We start from the raw sequence: 19,964 nt of genomic DNA, 5'->3' as shown, positions 1-19,964 counted from the left end.
ACAGTATGTACAGATAGTATAAATATTCAATTAAATATTGTACAGGTACAAATGTATAAATAGGAATTTACATATTGCATTCAGTGAAAATGTTGTAAAAAAAAAACAAAAAAACAAGAAAAGAATAAAGACCTCAATACTTACGTTTTTTACCATTAATATGATCTAAGAAGTTTATGGAATCTTTTACTACACAATCACAGACATTGCAGTAGTACCTGAGAGAGAGAAAAAGACATGTTAACAAATATTATTAACCCCTTAACTGTCACCTGCCCGTATACGGGCAACCTAAATTTACTTCACTATATTACAATTAAATCCTAATTTAATCATGACAAACTATATATTGTTGGAAAGGTCTAAGACTCCTTAATAGATATTTCAGCACTGTTTTTTGTTACAATTTATGCAGGAACAGAAATAGATGAATTTATGACAAGAGCGCACCTCAAAAAATCTACATCATAACAGGCGTTTCTGGCGTTTGTCACAAAAAGTCAACGCACACACTTTTAATAATTGAAACTTTGGTTTTCATGCTAAAAGTTCATAATAAAACATTTAATCTAGTATTTGTCACAAAAAATATATATAAAATAATATTATCCTCTAAAAAGTATAATATACATATTATCCTCTAAAATATAATATTATCTTTTTTATTTCCTTTTTTATTACATCACATATTTTAGTAGTTATCATAAATTAGGTATCATTTGAAAGCTTATGATCTCAGAATTCATCCTGTGAAAACTGTTTTGAAATTGGACATTGTGTTACCATAGAAACGGTACTCTAAATTATTTTATCAGGCTCCTCCCCTTTTGGGCGTCGTCATGTTTCATAATTTATGATCAAAATATTTTCTAATCTTGACAAAACACATATTGTCAGAAAGGTCTGAGTCTCAAGGTTCCATATTTTGTGACAGAAATGATATTTGGACAGAAATTTATTAATTTTTTATGGTAGAATGCATACAGTTAAATTCAATGGAATTCAATGGCACCCGGTGGCTATTTTTGGTAATACGCCTAAACAAAATCTCATGGGAACTTCAATTTTTGTGATATCAACTTCAAATTTGGAACACAACTTGGTTAGATATATGGCTTTGATTTTATAGTAATTTTTTTGTAAAACATTTTGTAAAATATATATTTTATATAAAAGAAAAATATTAAATAAATTATATTTGATTTAATGTAAATTTAAACTTCCATAACTTTTTCATACTTTAATTTTTTGAAGTGATTTCACTTCAGTGATAATCTGCTATTTTTTCCCTTTAAAACAAGACCAAACTTAGGTCTATACTCCAAAGCATTCTTGAATTACAACCATTTAAGCTTAAATAGTGCATTTTAATGTACATTCTCAAAAAGGGGGGTGACAGGTAAAGGGTTAATTGACACAAAGATACAACAGAAAAGTTCCAGAAGCAAAAACTCCATTCATTTTCTCCATAGGGAAATAGATTTTTAATGAAAAAATATACAGCTCTAAAGACAGCCCTACTGTGAGCTATGAGGTTGTTAATTGCTTCTGTTGAAGTTGTCAGCCCCCATTATTTCAACTTAATTTTAAAATAATTGTGTTTAATAGCAGAATTCGTGGTGAAAAACTACATTACCCATAATGCTGTACAGAACATTTCACCAATCAGAGAGTCGAAACAAGCAAAACGTGCCAAAAGATCTCTTTAGCCGTAACGTAATGGAGTCGGTCTCCCCACACTCTCAAAACACTTAAATATTTCACTATACATGCATATTTTGCAATAATCTTAAAATATATTGTTTATACATATAATCAACTTTTTCAAATGCGTAATTTTATATTTCTCCATTTTTAATTCGATCATGCAGTTTGCAATGCTTCATGGGATTGTAGTTCTTTCCCTCACTAAAGCCATCAAGTACACAGTCTTGTACTTTTGTATTTTTGTTCGGTTTTTAAATCCTTTTTGCTTCAAATTAAAGTTTGTAATGTTATGATTCTCCTCGAAGCTGGTTGGCTTGGCTTATAACTCTTTAACAAAGACTTTTTTGAAATCCTATGGAAGAAATGAATGGAAAAAATACTTCCTGGCACTAATGCACTATTACGGTTACGTCCCTTTTGGTCTGTTTGTGTTTTTATGCTGTTGCGGGAGGTGTTGGTTTTTATCCAGGAAGAAGACCGGATTGGTTCCTGCAGTCTGATTGGCGCCACGCCCTGATTGATCAGCTGACACCTGGACGTGTATAAATGCCTCCTTTGTTTCTGCTTCATTAGACTTTTTTGCTCACATGCTGTGTTTTGCTTGCCTGACTTTGTTAACTACTGCTAGAGTGTTAAGACTGTTGAGAGTGTTTATCTTTGGAGTGTTTGATTGAAAGATAAGTTGTTCATTTGTTTCCGGTGAAGGGCTATACTTGTGATATTGACTACCGCCAGTTTAACGACCTTGAGTACAGATTACCCTTGCATTTCTCTGTTAGCACTTATACTTGTGTATATATATATATTGTACATAGTAATTTGGGAGGTAGGGAGACCGACGCCACCTTTTAGTTTGATTTTTTGTGTGCCTGTTTTGGATTAGGGAGTTAGGGAAGTAATTGTATTTTCTTTTCTTTTGTGGATTAGGGCAGTAAGAGGTATATCCCAAACTAGTTGTTTTTGTTTGTTATTTTGGCTTTGTCGGCTCCTGAGGTAAAATCCCATTGTATCATAAACCTGTTAAAACTCAAATATTGTTGCATTCACTTTTCCATAAAAGAAACCGCATTTTTGTTTTTTCATGTTAAGTCCTTTACCCTAGATGGGGCGTAACATACAGTAACAGAAATAGCATAATGAGCTGATATACAGGCAGCCAATGAAACAACTTTCTGGGCAACCTGTTTCAACAGCACTAGAGATGTATCGCCCGATTAAAGCTATTATTTTCTCTAAAAACAGCCTGTGATCAAGGCCGATTATATTCTGTCAATCAAAATGGTGCGGTAAAACGTGTCAGACTGCAACTCATAGTGTGTGTGAAGGAAATTTCTCACGCTTATTTTAGGGCAAGTTAACGCGACAACAACACTTTAACAGTTAAAAAATAGCAACTTTAATGCAGGCTTTATTTTACCCTATGAAACACCCATAGTTCAAGCAAGGGTTGCCAGTTCCCCCCCCCCCTATTTCAAAGATTATTTGTAGCGCCTCCCATCCAAAAAAGCTTTGTGCACTGTTACTTCTGATAAGAAAAAGTCTCAGATTTCAAATTATGTACATTTTATCACAAAATTTAAGTTGACGCTCTTAAATGTGACGTGACAGATTGCTGTAACGCCTCAGTTCAAGCAGCAGCATCTTTTCTTCCAGTTTAATACAAATTATATCTAGAAAAACTAGATATCTAGTATTATATCTAGAAAGAATATTATATCTGGAAATAAATAGTAGTTGAATATAATAGCTCTGTTGTTAATTTTAACCTCTAATATTATAGTGTATTAAATGAGAGGGTTTCCTGTATAGTTTTCAGCATTATTTGGGAGAGATTTCGGTATCGGCATCAGCCGACATTAATCGGCTGTCGGTACGGGCGGAGAAATTTAGTCTCGGTGCATCTCTAAGCACTAGCTATGTTTCCATCAACCACCCTCAAAAAAGCAAAACATTCCATTGCATAAAAAAGCTGCACGGAAACATCAAGATGTGCAAAAACTTGTGCACTCAATTGTGATGGATATTTACCGTACATGATCGTAAACTCCGACGGAAACACATTTACCAAATAAATCCCTTGATGTGCAACAAAGAATTCACGTGACTTTGCCTCAACAGAGTAAGTGATTGGATAACTGGACTAAAAAGCAGAACGATTTCATTGCATGGTCTCTCAAATGTTGGTTTGATCATTCTGAAATGCCTGAGAATCAAAATGGTTGGGTATAATCACCTCCCAGAAGCGTCTCGGATGATTGCATTCCCAAACACCAGGCATCCGAATGCAAGACCAAATGACAGCGTTTATTGCATTTCATCTGCGCAGGTAATTTATGCCATACAAAAAAAAAGTGCCACATTGGCTTCGCCGACTGCAGCAACTTTTATTTTTATTACAAATATTTTGCACCGATTTGCCAATAAGTGACGATTTCGTCCTCTTCAAAACATGGAATCAAAACTGTGCTTTATGCGCAAATGTTTTAGGCAATATTCCCATTTTGTGCACAAGTTAAATTCACAACATTGGATGGAAACATAGCCAGTGATCACTCTTTCATGAACTCATATTTACATCATCATACTACAGTCAATTGTACAGCAGATACACACCCTCCCATCTCAGCCTGAGGTGTGGTCTTAGTGATGACGATAGTCTTCCCCAGTTTTGACTCCAGATCCACTTTATAATCTCTGTGGCGGAGAAGCTCCCGTTTGACGGGGGGCACAGGCTTGCCTGGAGAATGAAGATGAAATGTATGAAATAGGAAATACTGCCATAAACTATTTCATTGGATTAAATATTTAGGTTAAATCATAAAGTTAATATTTCAGTATCTGGGTTTATTTGACCCTGTACTCGACTCTCTTGAAAAAAAACACACACTTGATGTAGGGTGAATTCAGGGTTTATTAGGACACTTTTTGCCATTGAGATGACTTGGAAAAAGTGTCCCAATTAACCTGAATTTACTGAATAAATACTGAAAGGTTACAACGTTATATTTGCTTACCATCTTTTTTCTCTCTCTCTTCCGTGATTCGTCTCTGGGCCAGCTGTTCATATTCATCTTTGTCCCATTTGCGTCGAAAATCATTCTTAGACTACAAAAACAAGCAGAAGATATTATAAACGTGTTAAATAAGTGAATCAAATCAGCTCTATTCATTCAACTGCATAGAACAGCCTGTGAACATGATCGAACATTAATTAAAGAAAAACATACGACAATATTGACAGTTTAACAAGACTGTCGGCCAATAATACTAGAGATGTTAGATTCCAAAGCGTCTCATAATTAAAATACATCTCTGCTTTCGCTCTTGTATTATATGACCAAACAAAACCATCTGCCGTGACGGATATGTTAGTTTTGATCGTCCAACTACTACGATAAGAAACGTTCTACACTTTAAAAGATATGAATTTAAGAACTGAATTCGGCCATAAATTATGTCAAAATAACGCGGATAGATTGCAATTCTAAGCGGATAGATTGCAATTCTAAACAAAGAAAGAAATCAAAACAAGTGTTAGCAAATTTCTTACCCCACTGCCAGACGCCATTTTGCTACCGTGATGTCGTAAAGAGTGCGTGGCTGTCGTAAACTAGTGCTGTTGCTCATCTATTTCAAAAGTGATCAAACTGTTGTCACTGACGTGTTTTATGTTTTTTATTTTTATTTTATTTTTTTACAATACAATAGTCGTTGGCTAAACACGACTTTTGTTACGTTTAAAGTGTTTTATGTTTCATAGTTGATTTACTGTTTACATTTAACTGAAAAGCCTAAAATAGGCTGGTTCCATTCTGACAACTTACTCCATATTCATGCCGCAACAAAAATTGTAGAAGTTAAATTAACTGAATTTTTTTTGCAAAGAGCTGAACTTTGTCGATAGCTCGTTGTTGTTGTTGTTGTTACCAAGATTTAAATAGAGAAACTGACAACTTTCTCCGTGGGAACGACCAAACTGTGTAGCCTACACTAGGCATTTTCATAATAAAAACGCGATAATTTCCTTACGTTATTACATTATTTTATCATGAATAATTTATTGTGATTATTTTTTAATGATTACTGGCCTTACCTGTCTCATTTGTAAAGCCCCGCCCCCGATACACCTGTCGCTGATAAAAAGCTTTCTCAAACGCAACGTGTTGTGTGGCTGTAGCCAAAATCATGACAACACGCATAGAAAGCCTTCTTCAAAGCCCCTTTGAGTCGCGGTTGTATGTTATCAAAAATTCTGCTTGTTCATTTTATATAATGCTGTGTTACTGTAGTGTGTAGGGACGCTGTGTCTTTTGTTTTCTGTTTTAGAGGTCTGCCCCTTCACTTATGGCCAACAGACGTTGCCCAAGACTTCAAGACTAAAACACACACTCTTCCATGTAGCCCAGAACCTTGGCTTCTACCAGGCTGCAGTACAGTGTATGATAGTCTTGTCAGGTAAATATCTCTGTGGATTGAGGAGTGATGTGGCAATTGTTCTCTTATGTTTTTGCTACAAATTGCAAACTTGATAATGCTGTCTTGTGAACTGTGGATCCCCCCCCCCCCCACCTCCCAGCTGCTCTAAAACCCCACAGTCAGCTTCACATAATGGAGAAAAGACTTCTGCTGTTCAGAAGCCTCGCAGGTCTGTTATTAAGTTGTTTTTGGTTGTGTAGAGGATGTTTTAGGGTGGAAGTTTTGTCTTAACTTCTAAATGTCTCGTACAAGCATGGCATTTCTTCCCTATTCAGGTCCTCTATCCTTGAGCGGTGCATCCTGAGGATGTCTACAGCTAGTGTTGCTGTTGGAACCGAAGACATAGATGGGATCAAGAGGTCTGGGAAATGTCTCTTGGTGTATAAGTAAATAATAAAAATAAGTATTTATTTGGCCTTCTTGTTCCAGCCAATTAAATGACTAAAACTCATTTTTATAGGTCACCATCAGGGGTACAGTGGTGCCCCCACAATGCTGACCCATCACATTTTGAGACTAATGAGGCAGTTTTAAAGCGCAGACAAAAACAGATTCAGTATGGAAAGAATACCTGTGGCTACCAGAACTATGAGCAGCAGGTTCCAAAGTGAGAATTGGTGAAAGTTATTAAGCTGCAAACAATCGTTCACTTCCATTTGTCTTGTTGGATGTTCTCCTGATTGTAGAGAAAGAGTAACTAAGCTTTCTGGGTATTATATCTCCTCAATGTTCAGGCGTCTGCGTGTCCCTGGGATCCACCCTTCCACTCCAAACAAATACCGCAAATATAGTCGCAGATCTTGGGATATGCAAGTCCGGCTCTGGCGGCGAGCGCTTCATACATGGGACCCACCATCTGCCTCCCAGAAAAACATGGAAGGACAAGACCCTGTTGATCAATTGTAAGTGTTTTAAAGTTATTTTTATTTTTTAATTGGATTCTATTAATTTGCATGTTTTTACGCTCTTAGGCAGAGCTTGCTTGAGAAGATGAATACAGAGCTGTGTGAAGCCAGCGAAAAGGAGAGCGCACAGTGGGAAATGGCAACCGACTCCATTATTTCCCAACCTTCTGAGTTCTCAACTGATGATACTTGGCTGCCTTCTAATGCTTCTCAGGTCAGACCTAAATATTAAATGGCTGTATTTGAAGTGGAATACTCTATCCAGTTTTGTGTAAATGTCTTCTGTGTTTAATACACTGCACTTCTTCGCAAATTTAAGAAGTTAAAGCATTTATTGTTTGAAGAGCCAGTGTAATTTCTTGTGTAGTACAGATGGTTTCAGTGCTAATTGGGATTCTTCTGTCCAGATTGGAGTCCCATGCCACCAGAACCAAACCTCTCAGCTTGGATTGGGCTATACCTTTAGTAGTCACCTAACAGCACAGGAAAACGTCCTAGGATGGTTGCGATTTCTCCTCGAGACTGACCACAACCGAAACCAGGCGCCCTTGCTGCAAGAAGAGCCTTTCTGGAGATATACGTAATGTCTCCTCAAATGATGTGAATGGTCTGCACAGATCAGGTGCAAAGCTTGTTCTACCAGCAGTGTTAGATGTTAGAATTACACGTTAGGATCACCGTCTCCTAGTTCAGAATGTTGTGCACTATGTATTTTGCAATCAAGACATCCTCTGCAGATGAATGTTTAAATGTTGTACACTTCCAAGTACCTGTTATTGCTACTGTTCCTCACTTTCTAATTTATTTTATTTTATCGTGTCCTTCAAAAGCACTGGTTCTATTTGTTTTGTTTTTGACACTACATTTCCCTCCTGTTTGTCACGTCACTGTTTTTCTAAAAACAGGAAGTTTCGAAGTTTTATTTCTTATTTTTGTGTGGACCTCTATGAGCAAAACTAATAAAGATGTGGACTGGCTATAGCTGACTCTCCATATGTTACTAACTAGTTGTGCTATCTATTGGTGTATCAATGGCTGTTTATCTGCAGCAAACCTTTTCACCAAGTTCATCATTGTTGATCCTGGAACATTCCAATCAGATTTGATGGACGAGTTTACAGTTGTCAAATACAGACCATTTTTAATGTGTTCTGCACAATGTTCCCGTTGTTTGGAAGTTTAATTACCCTCTTGGAATAGTAGTTATGCTTTATCCATTTACACAACAAATGTACCCTTAATACTGTATTATGCATGCCAGGCTGGTAGTTGACAATGTCAATTTGTAAAGAAACACTACGCAGCTATAGACTGTCACAGTGTTCACAAATTCAAGTTTTTGTAGTTTACACGGACAATAACAGGATTGGTTACGAAAACTTGCACTTTGAAACGTGTTTTCAAAAGTTAGCTTTTTTCTTTTTCTTCCCAAGCCCCCAAAACGCTGTTGTCGTGTAAATTAATAGCTAAAACGCATATGTTTTTAGTTGAAAACTGTCGTGTAAACAGCCCCTTAAAGGGATGATGCATTCAAAAAATGTAATTGTCATTTACTCATCCTCATGTTATTTCAAACCTGTATGAGTTTCTTTCTTCTGTTAAACACAAAAGATATTTTGAAGAATGTTGGTAACCAGTTGACTAGCCATTGACTTCCATAGTTTCTCTCTCTTTCTCTCTCTATGGAAGTCAGTGAGGTCCATCAACTGTCTGGTTACCAATATTCTTCAAAATATCTTTTGTGTTTAACAGAACTGTACAGGTTTGGATCAACTAATGACAATTTTCATTTTTGGGTGAATTTTAATCTCATCTGTTAAAGTATCCTCACTCATATAATTGTACTTCTTTATTAAGCTCAATTACATGAGCAATGCAAGTTTATAGATTGGGTATGTTAGTACGAAGTTATTAGAATGTGGAGAAATGTTAGTCAAACACTTCAGGCGATTGCTTTGTTTGCCATTTTACCTAGTGAATAATCTGATTTCATTTAGAGTTTATTTTCAGGATAAATATATAGGCTATTGCATATATCCTTCCTGAAAATAAGCACTAAATTAGATGGGGAATTACTAAAAATAATGAATATCCCTTTATAGAGTTCACTACAATTCCCATGATTCTGAGAGTCGTATTATTCTCAGGATCGGTTCAGTCCAAGAGAGTCACTGTACTGTATTGTCTGACACTTCACAGCTTTATATCGTCCATTTATTTATCTGATAACATTTGCTCCCTTTTACTAGTTCTCATGTAGGTCCTTGCAGGCGTTTGATAAACCCGAGACCGAATATGCCCTGAATGTTATTTACAAATTCCTCCATAGAAGGGACGCACTTATTTTTCCCTAGTGGGCGACATTGAGAAGACAGTCTGTATCGACCAAGCGTGCAATTGCAGACCTATCCACAATTTTACACGATCCTTTAAATCATCTCTATCGGTCTTCGCTTATGACCCAGCATATGTTATTTTAACGATATGTTTTTGGTGAACCGAGCAGTCGACAATTGTATACAGAGATATTTCCAGGCCAAAGCGAGGACGGTTTGTATTAGACAGCAAGCCGACCTGCTTTAGCTTCTTGTACCGAATCGCCTGAATCTCTCGGTTGCGAGCAACATACAAGGCCTGGGGTTTTATCGACCACTCTCGGTTGACTCAAGGTAAGCCATTATCGTCGAAAATCATCAGTGCATCCTCGTTTAAATGTTGCATTCTTCATATAAATATGTAGTTTTGCTGCAGTCGGGCTCATTGTGCATGGCTTAACATCTAGAAATTGGCTCGTGGGGCAGAATTGCATTTCATAAACGCGTGTAAACAAATCTGCAGCACATGGCAGGGATGCAGTAATTCGCTTTTGCAGATTTGCGAACAGAACCGACCCCTATGAAACGGGAAGACATTCTATAGCTTTATTTCTGTAATAGGCCTGTTTACAGCTCCGCGTTAGCTACTATAGCCCGGGTCGCCTGTTCCTGATTGGCTTGACATGCAGCCTGTTATTTTTAATCATCATGCAATGAATGGCGTTTTATAAAATGTAAAATATAGAATTGGAGTTTTAGGGTTTCGTGTGTTATACGCTTGCATAAGCAGCAAAATCAAGCAAATAGAGTAATGTTACAACCGGTTCACGCGATATGAAAACGCTTTCTGTTTCCTAATGTCGACCGATGCATATTTATAGTCTCAATTCATTCGCTTGCCTTCGGCGCGCAAAAATCAATATACTCTTAATGTGTATACATGCTCAGAATGGCTAAACTTGGCTAATGTCCCGTGCAAACCTCACGCTCGCGCTTCAGTAATGTAACCCAGTGGCCTAGCCCGACCTTCAGCGCGATTTTATTCTGTTTTGTTAATGGCGATGCGATCGTGAAATATGTGTGTATATATATGCAGACACACACATATCTTTTATTTCTTCAGATTATTTGAATCGTAGACGAAGGATATGTTGTGCTACATGTCACGCTTAATGTGCTTATAATGGAGATGACAGGCAGGCTCCCCCTCCCCCTCCATCATCAGCCGCGACCGCTCAGCGCGTTACCAAGGCAACGGCGGAACCGAACCCGAATATTCTCGTGACCGCCATGAAACGTCATTACTAGCGACGTTTCTTCACTTAAATCAGCATCTGTGAATTATTCTGTTCCTACCTCACTATCTAAATCAGAGGTTTTTATTATTTCAGATGCATGGACCCTATATACGATCGTCCTGTGGGAGGAACCCCCATCCTAAATTTAAAAATTTTTATACTGTGAAAATGAATACTTTAAATATGTTTAAAATATTATTTGGAAAATATTTAAATTATATTAATTTGGTTTTCTACTCAGTATAGTACTGTACTGGAAGAGTTATTTATTTATTTATTTATTCATTTTAATTAATACAAATTTTCCCTAACCTTGTAATTGGTGTAAAGCGACCTTGGGTGTTGGAAAGGCGCTATATAAATAAAAAATATTATTAATTTATTTAAAAAATATTACACTGTTTTTGTTTACACTTTTTCACAGACCCCCTAGCACTCCCTTGCAAGGGGCCCTGGACCCCAGTTTTAAAAGTATTTGGGACTTATTAATCGGGTTGGGTATTGACAAACTTCACGATTCGATTCAATTCACAAGCTTGCGATTTGATTCCAATTGAAATTGATATCGATTAATTTGGATATACAGTACATGGCAAATTTTCTCAATGAAAAAACTCAACTCGTGAGTCGTGCTGTAAACTATACAGGGATACAGTTGGTAGGGACTACATTCATATTGAAGGTTATTATTAACTGATTTGTATATAAACACTTAAATTACAGGAATTACACACTACAATTAGTTTTTTGAAATATAAACATTTACATTGTGGCTGTCATAACAACTTGACAAATTTTATTCAAACATACAATAAATAGGCTACTGAAGAACAGTAAAAAACCCTCCAGTTTTTTTTTTTTTTTACCTGACTAAGGAGTTTATGGTCATTGAATGGCTTTTCTGAGGTAAATATAACATTACGTGATATATTGTTACAATTTATTGACGTCTTTCGGTGGTTGTCGGTTGAAGTACTGATTGAGCGATTACACGAGACATGATACAGATTTCGGTAAGCTGTACTGTATCTTTTAACATGTCTTCTTATGTTCAGTCATGTTTATTTTGTGCTGTAACTAGTAGTAAAGCAGAAGAGATGATCATTTCACGTGCGCTGCCGCTTCGCTTGATCTGAGGCGGCAACAGCGATCTGTCAGTGCACATTAAACAACGCCAAAACGGTCTCTATTTTTTACATTTCGTAATAAAATGGAGAGTATTCGAAATCTGACACTTTGTTTTATATCAAAAGTAACAAAGCTTATCGTGAGTTACTGGATGGGATGTGCTCTACAATGTTCTGTTCATTCGTCAACTGAAAACAGCAAAATCGAGAAAACGAAAATCGATTAAAATGAAGTAATCTGTATATTTTTTTTACCCAGCCATACTTATTAATAACAAGCACTAGACTAGTACCTATACATCAGTCATGTCGGACGATGTGTTTTTAGTGCTTGGTGTGCCAGTGAGCACAGAAAGGGAAGGATGTGTTGGTAGGAGTTCCCACAGTGGCATCAGGCCAGCGGAACAGCCGGATCCTTGACTGTGCAGCTTTCCCAGACACCTGTCACCAAGCAGCCGCTATTCATGTGTGCTGTAATGGGAGACCACTAGCAGACTGGGCCGGTGCCCTGCAGGGTTACAGTCCTTAGCGGAGCTTGGAAAGCGAGAACTTCAATCACTTTTGTCTTATTAAAATATAATCTGACAATACATCAAAAGAGAAATATAAGTTTAGCACAAGAATATCCAAATATTGATTCAAATTTGGTCATATTCTGTTCGTGTTAGTGTCTCAAATAGATTAGCATGGCTGCCATTAAAAATATAATATTTGCCCTATAAAGCCGGTATTTTAGTTTATAGGAATCTGAAGGAAAAAACTCAACAAAAAATTTTTTGTGTAATTTCTTTTGCGAGCATATTTTCCAGTGTTGTTTTGTAGGTACTTGCAAGTCAGTCACCTGAAATTCCTGGTTTGTTTCAGTGTAAAAGTGTGATGTCAGCAATTTAGTATTAAGGACTTATTAATCAAAGGGAATTTTATATGTGCGCTGTAGGCAATGCATAGTAAATGAAGATGGCTCATACAGTACCTGCTTTATAAAGAGGATTGTTTGTACTATGAAAGTAATGGAGGTAAAATGATAGTTTTTCCCCCCATTTTATACCAGACTCATAGTGTGTTTAATATTTTTTTTAGAAAGGAGATGGCGAAATATATTTAGCCAGGGAAAGACTCGGAAATAAAACAAAAAATAAAACAAAAAATTCTATGCGTACTTTTGCAAAGTTTTGTTAAACGGGAAGAGCTCTTATCAAGGATTTTCGAGAAGTTTTACATGTGAGCTCAACTGTAGACTTCACAAATTTGAATGGGACAAGAAATTTAAAAGCATTTTCATTCAGAGTAGATCAGGAATATTTTGTAGTTTTGCTAATTGTAATATTCTTTACACTTTCCGCAGCTAAGTAACTCAAGAGACTGGGAGACCCTGCTATTCTGGAACATTTACCATAAACTTTTAACCGTTTTTCATGTTCCACCATTTTGTATTGTCCTTAGGGCTGAGATGGTGGCAGTTTTTTACCACCATGGTGGTAATGGACTAACTACTGGTGGTATATATATATATATTGACCTAACTTAAATTCATTTTGAAATAATAAAACATAATAATAAATGAGGCTTAAACATCAGTTTCGTGTTTATTTGAGCAATTCTTTCAGTGAAACAACACATTACAGCCTGTAACACATTGAAATAAATATCAGTAAATAATGGTAACCTAAATAACATAAGAATGTTAAATATTACATGAAAAAAACATTTGTTTTATATATCTCCACAAAGATATATGTCTTGTCCTATATGCTGCTCTGTGCTTTGAGAGGGATGTGGGACACGAGCAGGACAGAGACCATTGCAGGGTCTGAAATTGCATACTGTCTGAGTAGGCACTACATTTCCTAAATTGAATTTAAACTTACCGAAATGAAATTCGGACTTACTACATCCGCCATGTTGTTACTGTCACATGACCTTACCAGCAGTTGGGTCGCATCTCACCGGAAGTAGTAGTAGGTAATCTGGGGACTTTTCGTCTACTGTTTATCGAATGCTATGCATTCGGACATACTACTCTGTTCGTGTACTGTTTTTCGCTTATTATATAGTAGGAAAGTATTCGATTTCGGACACAGTGTATCTCTTATCTAATATCTTGATGTACAAGCAACAACCAAATGTGTCATTTAGCGTTCAGATACATTTATTTAAAGGGGTCATAATCATGAGGAATCAGTTCATTGAGTCAGATCCAGACAACATACTGTAATTCAAAAACATCTGAAGAGTCCAAAAGAAAGACCAAATAACTTTAAAGGGTAAGAGGAAATGGTAGTGAAGAACTAAAATATGAATATTTTTAACAAAATGAATAATATTGTATGTTATTTTTTTAGCAAGATAGCAAAATAATAAAATTTATTAAATATCTAATTATTTTTTTGACTTCTGTGCCCCAGGTGAGGACGTCATCATGGTTCCTGAGTGAGACCGAGCGAGCAGCGTGTCCTGGATGTTTGGTGGACAGTGCTTCAGTTTTATTTAGTGTACTTCAGCCTCTTTCCCCACCTTTCCTTCCTCCTCCAATTTGCCATGCCATGGTTTCGTTAAATGTTAATCAACAACGTTGTCCCAGCATCAGCACCGACCACTGGACAGCAAACTGGTAAAACTTGTGTTTTAGATCTCAGCACAGTATTATATAATTCACTTTACCATTTAAGATGTGTAGTAGGCTCAGTCAAGCTCTCCAGAATATCTGTCTGTTCATGCAATGCAATTAATCTTTTCTTTTTCGTCTTTCAGTCTCTACTTCATCGTCAGAGCCCCGAAACCAGCCGGCCCACAGATGGATTGATGCCTGGTATGTAACTTATCTGACCTCTCTTGAGTATCTGGAGCATTGATCTATCACTTTAAATAGCTCCTTAATTTGAAGTGCAGAGTTTCTTGGTTATTCTGAGTTTTAAGTGAACATAACAAACGTAACCCCCCCCCCCCCCTTTATTTGATTTAAAAACACTTTATTTTATTCTTTATTTGAAAAAACAAGTTTGAGTTAGAATAGTTTTCAAGAGCACACTTATAATGCCCTGTTTACACCTGGTTTTAAGATGCGTTTTGTTCGATCGGATCACAAGTAGACGAGGGAGACACAAACCCGTTTACACCTGGTGTTTTAATCCGTTTTCAGATCTTTCGATCTAATTTACATATGAACGCGCCCGGAGACAACTTAAAAAAACATATGAAGAGTTCAGATGGAAAAGCCTCTAAGTGCCATATGAAATTTTCTTCTAGAATGATCATTTTTATCAAGCTTGTATGTTTATGTTCAGTTATTTCACTTAAATAGCAATGAAAATGACCTATTAATTGTCATTAAAGTGAAATTACTGAACCTAAATATACGAGCTTGATAAAAATGCTAATTTTAGAAGAAAATTTCAGATGGCACTGAGAGGCTTTTGCATCTGAACTCTTCATATTGAGAGCAGTAACTTTCGTTTTTGCTCTGACAGCCGCAAAACCACGCCGAACACTGTGAGTGAGTGTTAGAAATCAGGAATGGTGAGAGAACATTATGCTTGGTAAGTTTTCCTTCAGCCGACAAATTTAAAAATCCCGTCTGGCTAGTGCGCTTCCCATAATGTTTACGAGTAGGTGGAGAGTAGGCTCTTTTGTGGCTGTTCGAACGTGAGTGACCACATGAGCGTTTACACTACGAAAGCAATCCGGTCAGATGCGTTTTCAACTGCCTCGGAAGTGGTCCAAAGTGGACAAGCTCAAAACGTTTTAGACCCCGTTAACACCTGTATTTAGTGTCGTCCACTTGTGATCTGAATGACGAAAACGCATCTTAAATACCAGGTGTAAACAGGGCCATAAACACAATGAGGCCGTAAAAGCGGACTAGTAAGTAAATGAGTTTACCCGTTCGATGTAATGATGTTAATGAGCCCAACAACCTCTGTAGTGCCATTTTTAGCCACTTATTAGCAATTGGCTTATTGGCTAAATTGGCTGATGTATTTTATTTTGTAGAACATATGTGTCTTGAGCTTATTTCAGACATTCAAAAAACCAATTCACTTCAGGACGATGGAACCAGAAGTGCTAAAATGCTAACTCATTTCTGGGTTTTGGGGCTACAGAAATATGTCTGCTGCACCCTATAAAGACTTTGTCATAGCACCAATATGTAATGTCTTCCAAATCATGTCACATGCTCCCCACAATTGATGCTGAGGAGCACAGAAGGGTATTAACTCGTGCAACTCTGTCCGACCTCTTTCAGAGAGCAGTTACTGGCAGCTCTGCCCTCCTTCGAAGGCCAGCCTGCAGGGGGTGCTCAGCTCCAGCTTCCCCCCCGGCCCCGTGCCCCTGGGTCCTCCAGAAAGCCACCTGCCGGAGGGGGATGCCCTGAACCGTCCGCTCGCCCCTAGCACCTCTGTGACGGACCTGTCTTTTCCCGGGCCTCCCCCTCCCCCCCCGCCACCCCCCAAACGCCACTGTCGTTCGCTGTCTGTACCAGAGGACCTTTCACGCTGCCGGTACACCTGGCGGCCGAGCGCCTCCAAGGTCTGGACACCAGTGAACCGCCGATGCCACAGTGGAGGGGGCGCGGGGGGGCCGTGTCCACTGCGTGCCCCCAGCTCCTCGCTAAACTCCTCGCTGCATTCTTCTTCCAGCCCCACCTTTTTCAGTCTGGCCCTCTCCCCAGATTCCCCACTGCCGTGGACTTTCCCCTGGGACCCGAGTGACGTTGCCGGAGGCGGCGCCTGCTGCTGCTTCTTCCCCTCGCCATCCTCATGCTCCTCCTCTCCCTCGCCGCTCCACCCGCCGCCTCCGCCACAGAGGCGCTTTTCCCTCTCTCCCGTCCTCATCCGAGAAGCTGCCGCCCAGTTCCTGCCGCCACCTCCGGTGCCCCCGCAAATCACGTCTCACCCTCCGGCGGTGCCGGCCTCGCCCTCGTCCGCCTGCAGCACTCCGTCTTCGGTGCGCCGTGCTCTTCCTCCTCAACTTCCACGGTGCCATTCTCAGCCCTGCGACCTTCTCCTGCTCAAACCTGGCCTAAAACGCCGGAGGGACCCGGACAGACCATGCGCACGGCCTGTGCTAGACTTCGCCAAAATGACTCAGGTATGCGTTTGCTAGTTACTACAGCTACTGTTACTAAAAATATCAGGAGGAAGGAGGAGGAAAAGGAGGCAGTCGACTGGACGATAAAGACATTTCAAAATGTGACATCAAATAGCGTGTAAAGTAGGGCTAGGTATTGATACAGATTTCTTGGTTCTATTTGATTTGATTCAATTCCTGTTCACAAGCTCTTGACCTTACAAATTTAATAATAATAATGATCCCCCTCAAAACAAATGTCTGTAACACTTTACAATAAGGTTCATTAGTTAACATTAGTTAATGTATTAATGAACTAACAATGAGCAATACATTTGTTACAGTATTTATTAATCTTTGTTAATATTAGTTCATAAAAATACAGCTGTTCATTGTTTGTTCATGTTAGTTCGCAGTGCATTAATAATGTACAAATACAACCTTTGATTTTAATAATGTATTAGTAAATGTTGAAATTAATATTAACTTAGATGAGTTAATGCTGTAGAAGTATTGTTCATTCTTAGTTCATGTTAACTAAGGTAGTTAACTAATGTGAACTAATGAACCTTACTGTAAAGTGTTACCCAAATGTCTAACTTCAACTGACAAATTGTTTAGTTTAAAAAACGTATAACCCTTGTCAGCTTGACTTATGAATATTAATTAGGTGCTGTAACATATGCCTAGTAATCCTTATTAAAAAATGTGTGCTAGCTAAAGTAGCTTAACACGAACGTAATGAGTTAATTCAGTTCACAGCAGAAACGACACGTGGCATCTGTGCATGGCACCTAAAACTCTTGAAATATACGATTGTGTCCCAAAAAGTTGCGTGGGCAATCTTAGAAATTACACCCATGTTTTTTCGTCACTAAACTAAACTACTATCCCTTCATTTTCAGACTCGAAGCACAGACCCTCTTAGTTATATGGAACGTGGCAGATTGGCCTGTGGAGGCGATGTCTGTATGGGCCTTGAGCCCTTTTTTGGAGACTTCAGAGGCTCATGTTCACCAGCTGAAGGCCTGGGTAGGACAAGTATCGGGCCGTTAAGTGAAAGTGACGAGGAGGAGGAGAGAGAGGAGGAGGACCCTGAAGAGCGCGACGGAGGACAAACTAGCGTGTTTGAAAGGGATTGTACTGAACTAGATATCACCCTCATTGAGGAGAACTGAAAGTTATCTGGGGAAGATCTCCCCCCCCCCCTCACCTCCACCGCCAGCATTCAGCTCTGCACCACCTGCTACCTTACACTGGCAGGCCTCTCAGGAACCCTGCTGCCCTCGCACGAGGCGCGCAGGCGTAGACGCCCATTAATGAAGACATGCCGACTACTATCATATGCAGGCAGTCACAGACGCTGACCCATCAACATTGTACATTCCAGAATGAGTTGCTGAGACAGTCTGAAGGATGCAAATATTTCAAAAAGGTTTTATGTGTATCGGACGTCCTCTTAGAAGTCATCTTCAAACTGACAGAAATGGAACCGGAGGCGAACAGCTTCCCGCTTCTTTCTTTTTTTTTTTTTGTCTTTCCTCTCGACTTGTTTTGATAGTAAGAATAGACTTTCTTGGATGACGGTTATAAATATCAGTGTTTTGTTCGGTTGAAATTTAAAAGGGCAGTATGACATAGCAGTATTTACTCTGCAGACCTTTATACTTCCTGACGAAGGTCCATCTAATTCAACATAAGCCTTAAGATGCCTGTTTTTTTTCTTCCTCTTAATCAAAAGATTCCTCAAGGAAATTAATTGTGTACTGTAGCTGTTGTTCTGTTTTTTTTTCTTCGTTTTTTTTTCTGCAGACTCTCTTTTTTTATCTGTACAATGCATTCCTCTAAAACTGAAATGTGTATACATTTATTAATGCACTGTATTTGGGACATTTAGAAAGAAACAATGAAAGCAACCACTGTATTCTGAAGGCACATTGTTATACTGTATTGTACAGCGAGTATTTGTTCAAATAAGTTGTGTAAAGATGGTAGCTTGAAGGTTGGAGACAGGCTATTTCTGTCATTTAGAGATTTTTTTTATTGTATGTGTGATCAATTCAGACTCGGTTTATGTAAAAATAAAGTTTATTTGAAATTATGGCGAGTTGACATACTAACCCAAATGAGTTTCCCTCATATTTAATGAATGGCAAAATACATGCAACTGAGTTAAAATAATTTATTACTCTGCAATCTCCTGGATGTTATAAAATGGAATATCACATGCCTTTTGATGGTAAATTTGATGATGGTAAATCATACACCGCCGTCGGTGTATGAATGAGTGAGTGAATGGGTGAATGTGAGGCTATGTAAAGCGCTTTGGTGGCCATAGGTCTGTGAAAGCGCTATATGAATGCAGTCCATTTACCATTTAAATTTCCCACTGAGGTATGTTGTATGGCATGCAAGTTGAAACGCTTTTCTTGTAGTGGACGGTTTGTAAGTCTTTAACTGTAACTCAGTTATTCTTAGTTTTCCATCACATATTTTTCAATTCAATTCACATTTATTTGTATAGCGCTTTTTACAATACACATTGTTTCAAAGCCGCTTTACAGAAAATGCATTTTTATACGGTACAATTAAGAGTAATCTGTTATCAGAGATGACTTTTAAAGTAATGTCCATATGGCAAAACTGTACAGTCCTAATAAGGCCCGTTCACACCAAGCACGATAACTATGAAGATAACGATAAAGATAACTATATATGCGTCCACACCAACGACCGATAACGGTCTTTTTATTCTAAGCACGCGCGCGCTCGGATGATCCAGATCCATTTTAAATGCGCGAGACCTTTAAATTAGAGTGGATTCTGATTGGCTGTCAGTGTTTTATCGTTCGACAGCTGGAAAAAAATCGTTCTGAAAGTGATCCCAACGATATCGTTCCTCATATCTTTATCGTTATAGTTGTGGTGTGATGTGAACTCTGTTATTCTTTAATATGGAGAACGATTTTTAGAATTATATCTTTATCGTTATCTTTATAGTTATCGTCCTTGGTGTGAACGGGCTTTAAGATAATACAGATCATGCGGGTAGCTAAATTTGTGTTTTCA

The 19,964-nt window shown here is 38.2% G+C and overlaps 3 protein-coding genes across 3 annotated transcripts in view; 2 read left to right on the top strand and 1 right to left on the bottom strand.

The window, feature by feature from the left end:
* The window catches only part of zmat2 (zinc finger, matrin-type 2), a 7,528-nt gene extending 1,807 nt beyond the window's left edge, over positions 1 to 5,721 (bottom strand). The window contains exons 1-5 of the mRNA XM_079848084.1: positions 5,532 to 5,721; positions 5,258 to 5,334; positions 4,722 to 4,812; positions 4,321 to 4,444; positions 145 to 218 (exon numbers count right to left, since the gene is read on the bottom strand). Of these exons, the coding sequence (XP_079704210.1) occupies positions 145 to 218; positions 4,321 to 4,444; positions 4,722 to 4,812; positions 5,258 to 5,275 (307 nt within the window). The 5' untranslated portion in view covers positions 5,276 to 5,334; positions 5,532 to 5,721. The remainder of the gene's footprint in view (positions 1 to 144; positions 219 to 4,320; positions 4,445 to 4,721; positions 4,813 to 5,257; positions 5,335 to 5,531) is intronic.
* A 121-nt stretch (positions 5,722 to 5,842) lies between these two features.
* slbp2 (stem-loop binding protein 2) lies at positions 5,843 to 8,085 on the top strand. The gene is made up of 8 exons (XM_079848083.1): positions 5,843 to 5,942; positions 6,034 to 6,162; positions 6,284 to 6,352; positions 6,459 to 6,542; positions 6,644 to 6,790; positions 6,918 to 7,085; positions 7,155 to 7,302; positions 7,496 to 8,085. The coding sequence occupies exons 1-8, from the start codon at positions 5,893 to 5,895 to the stop codon at positions 7,670 to 7,672; spliced, it is 972 nt and encodes a 323-aa protein (XP_079704209.1). The 5' UTR covers positions 5,843 to 5,892; the 3' UTR covers positions 7,673 to 8,085.
* Positions 8,086 to 9,440: 1,355 nt separating this feature from the next.
* On the top strand, positions 9,441 to 18,141 carry fam53c (family with sequence similarity 53 member C). Its single transcript, XM_079847269.1, has 5 exons — positions 9,441 to 9,757; positions 14,234 to 14,439; positions 14,580 to 14,637; positions 16,072 to 16,916; positions 17,801 to 18,141. The coding sequence occupies exons 3-5, from the start codon at positions 14,631 to 14,633 to the stop codon at positions 18,071 to 18,073; spliced, it is 1,125 nt and encodes a 374-aa protein (XP_079703395.1). The 5' UTR covers positions 9,441 to 9,757; positions 14,234 to 14,439; positions 14,580 to 14,630; the 3' UTR covers positions 18,074 to 18,141.
* Positions 18,142 to 19,964: the final 1,823 nt, after the last annotated feature.

The sequence above is a fragment of the Squalius cephalus genome (genome assembly GCF_949319135.1).
Source record: "Squalius cephalus genome assembly, chromosome: 17".
In the NCBI taxonomy this organism is placed as follows: domain Eukaryota; kingdom Metazoa; phylum Chordata; class Actinopteri; order Cypriniformes; family Leuciscidae; genus Squalius; species Squalius cephalus.
Note: the sequence above shows the minus strand (reverse complement) of the source record. Positions and strands in the feature narration are given on the sequence as shown.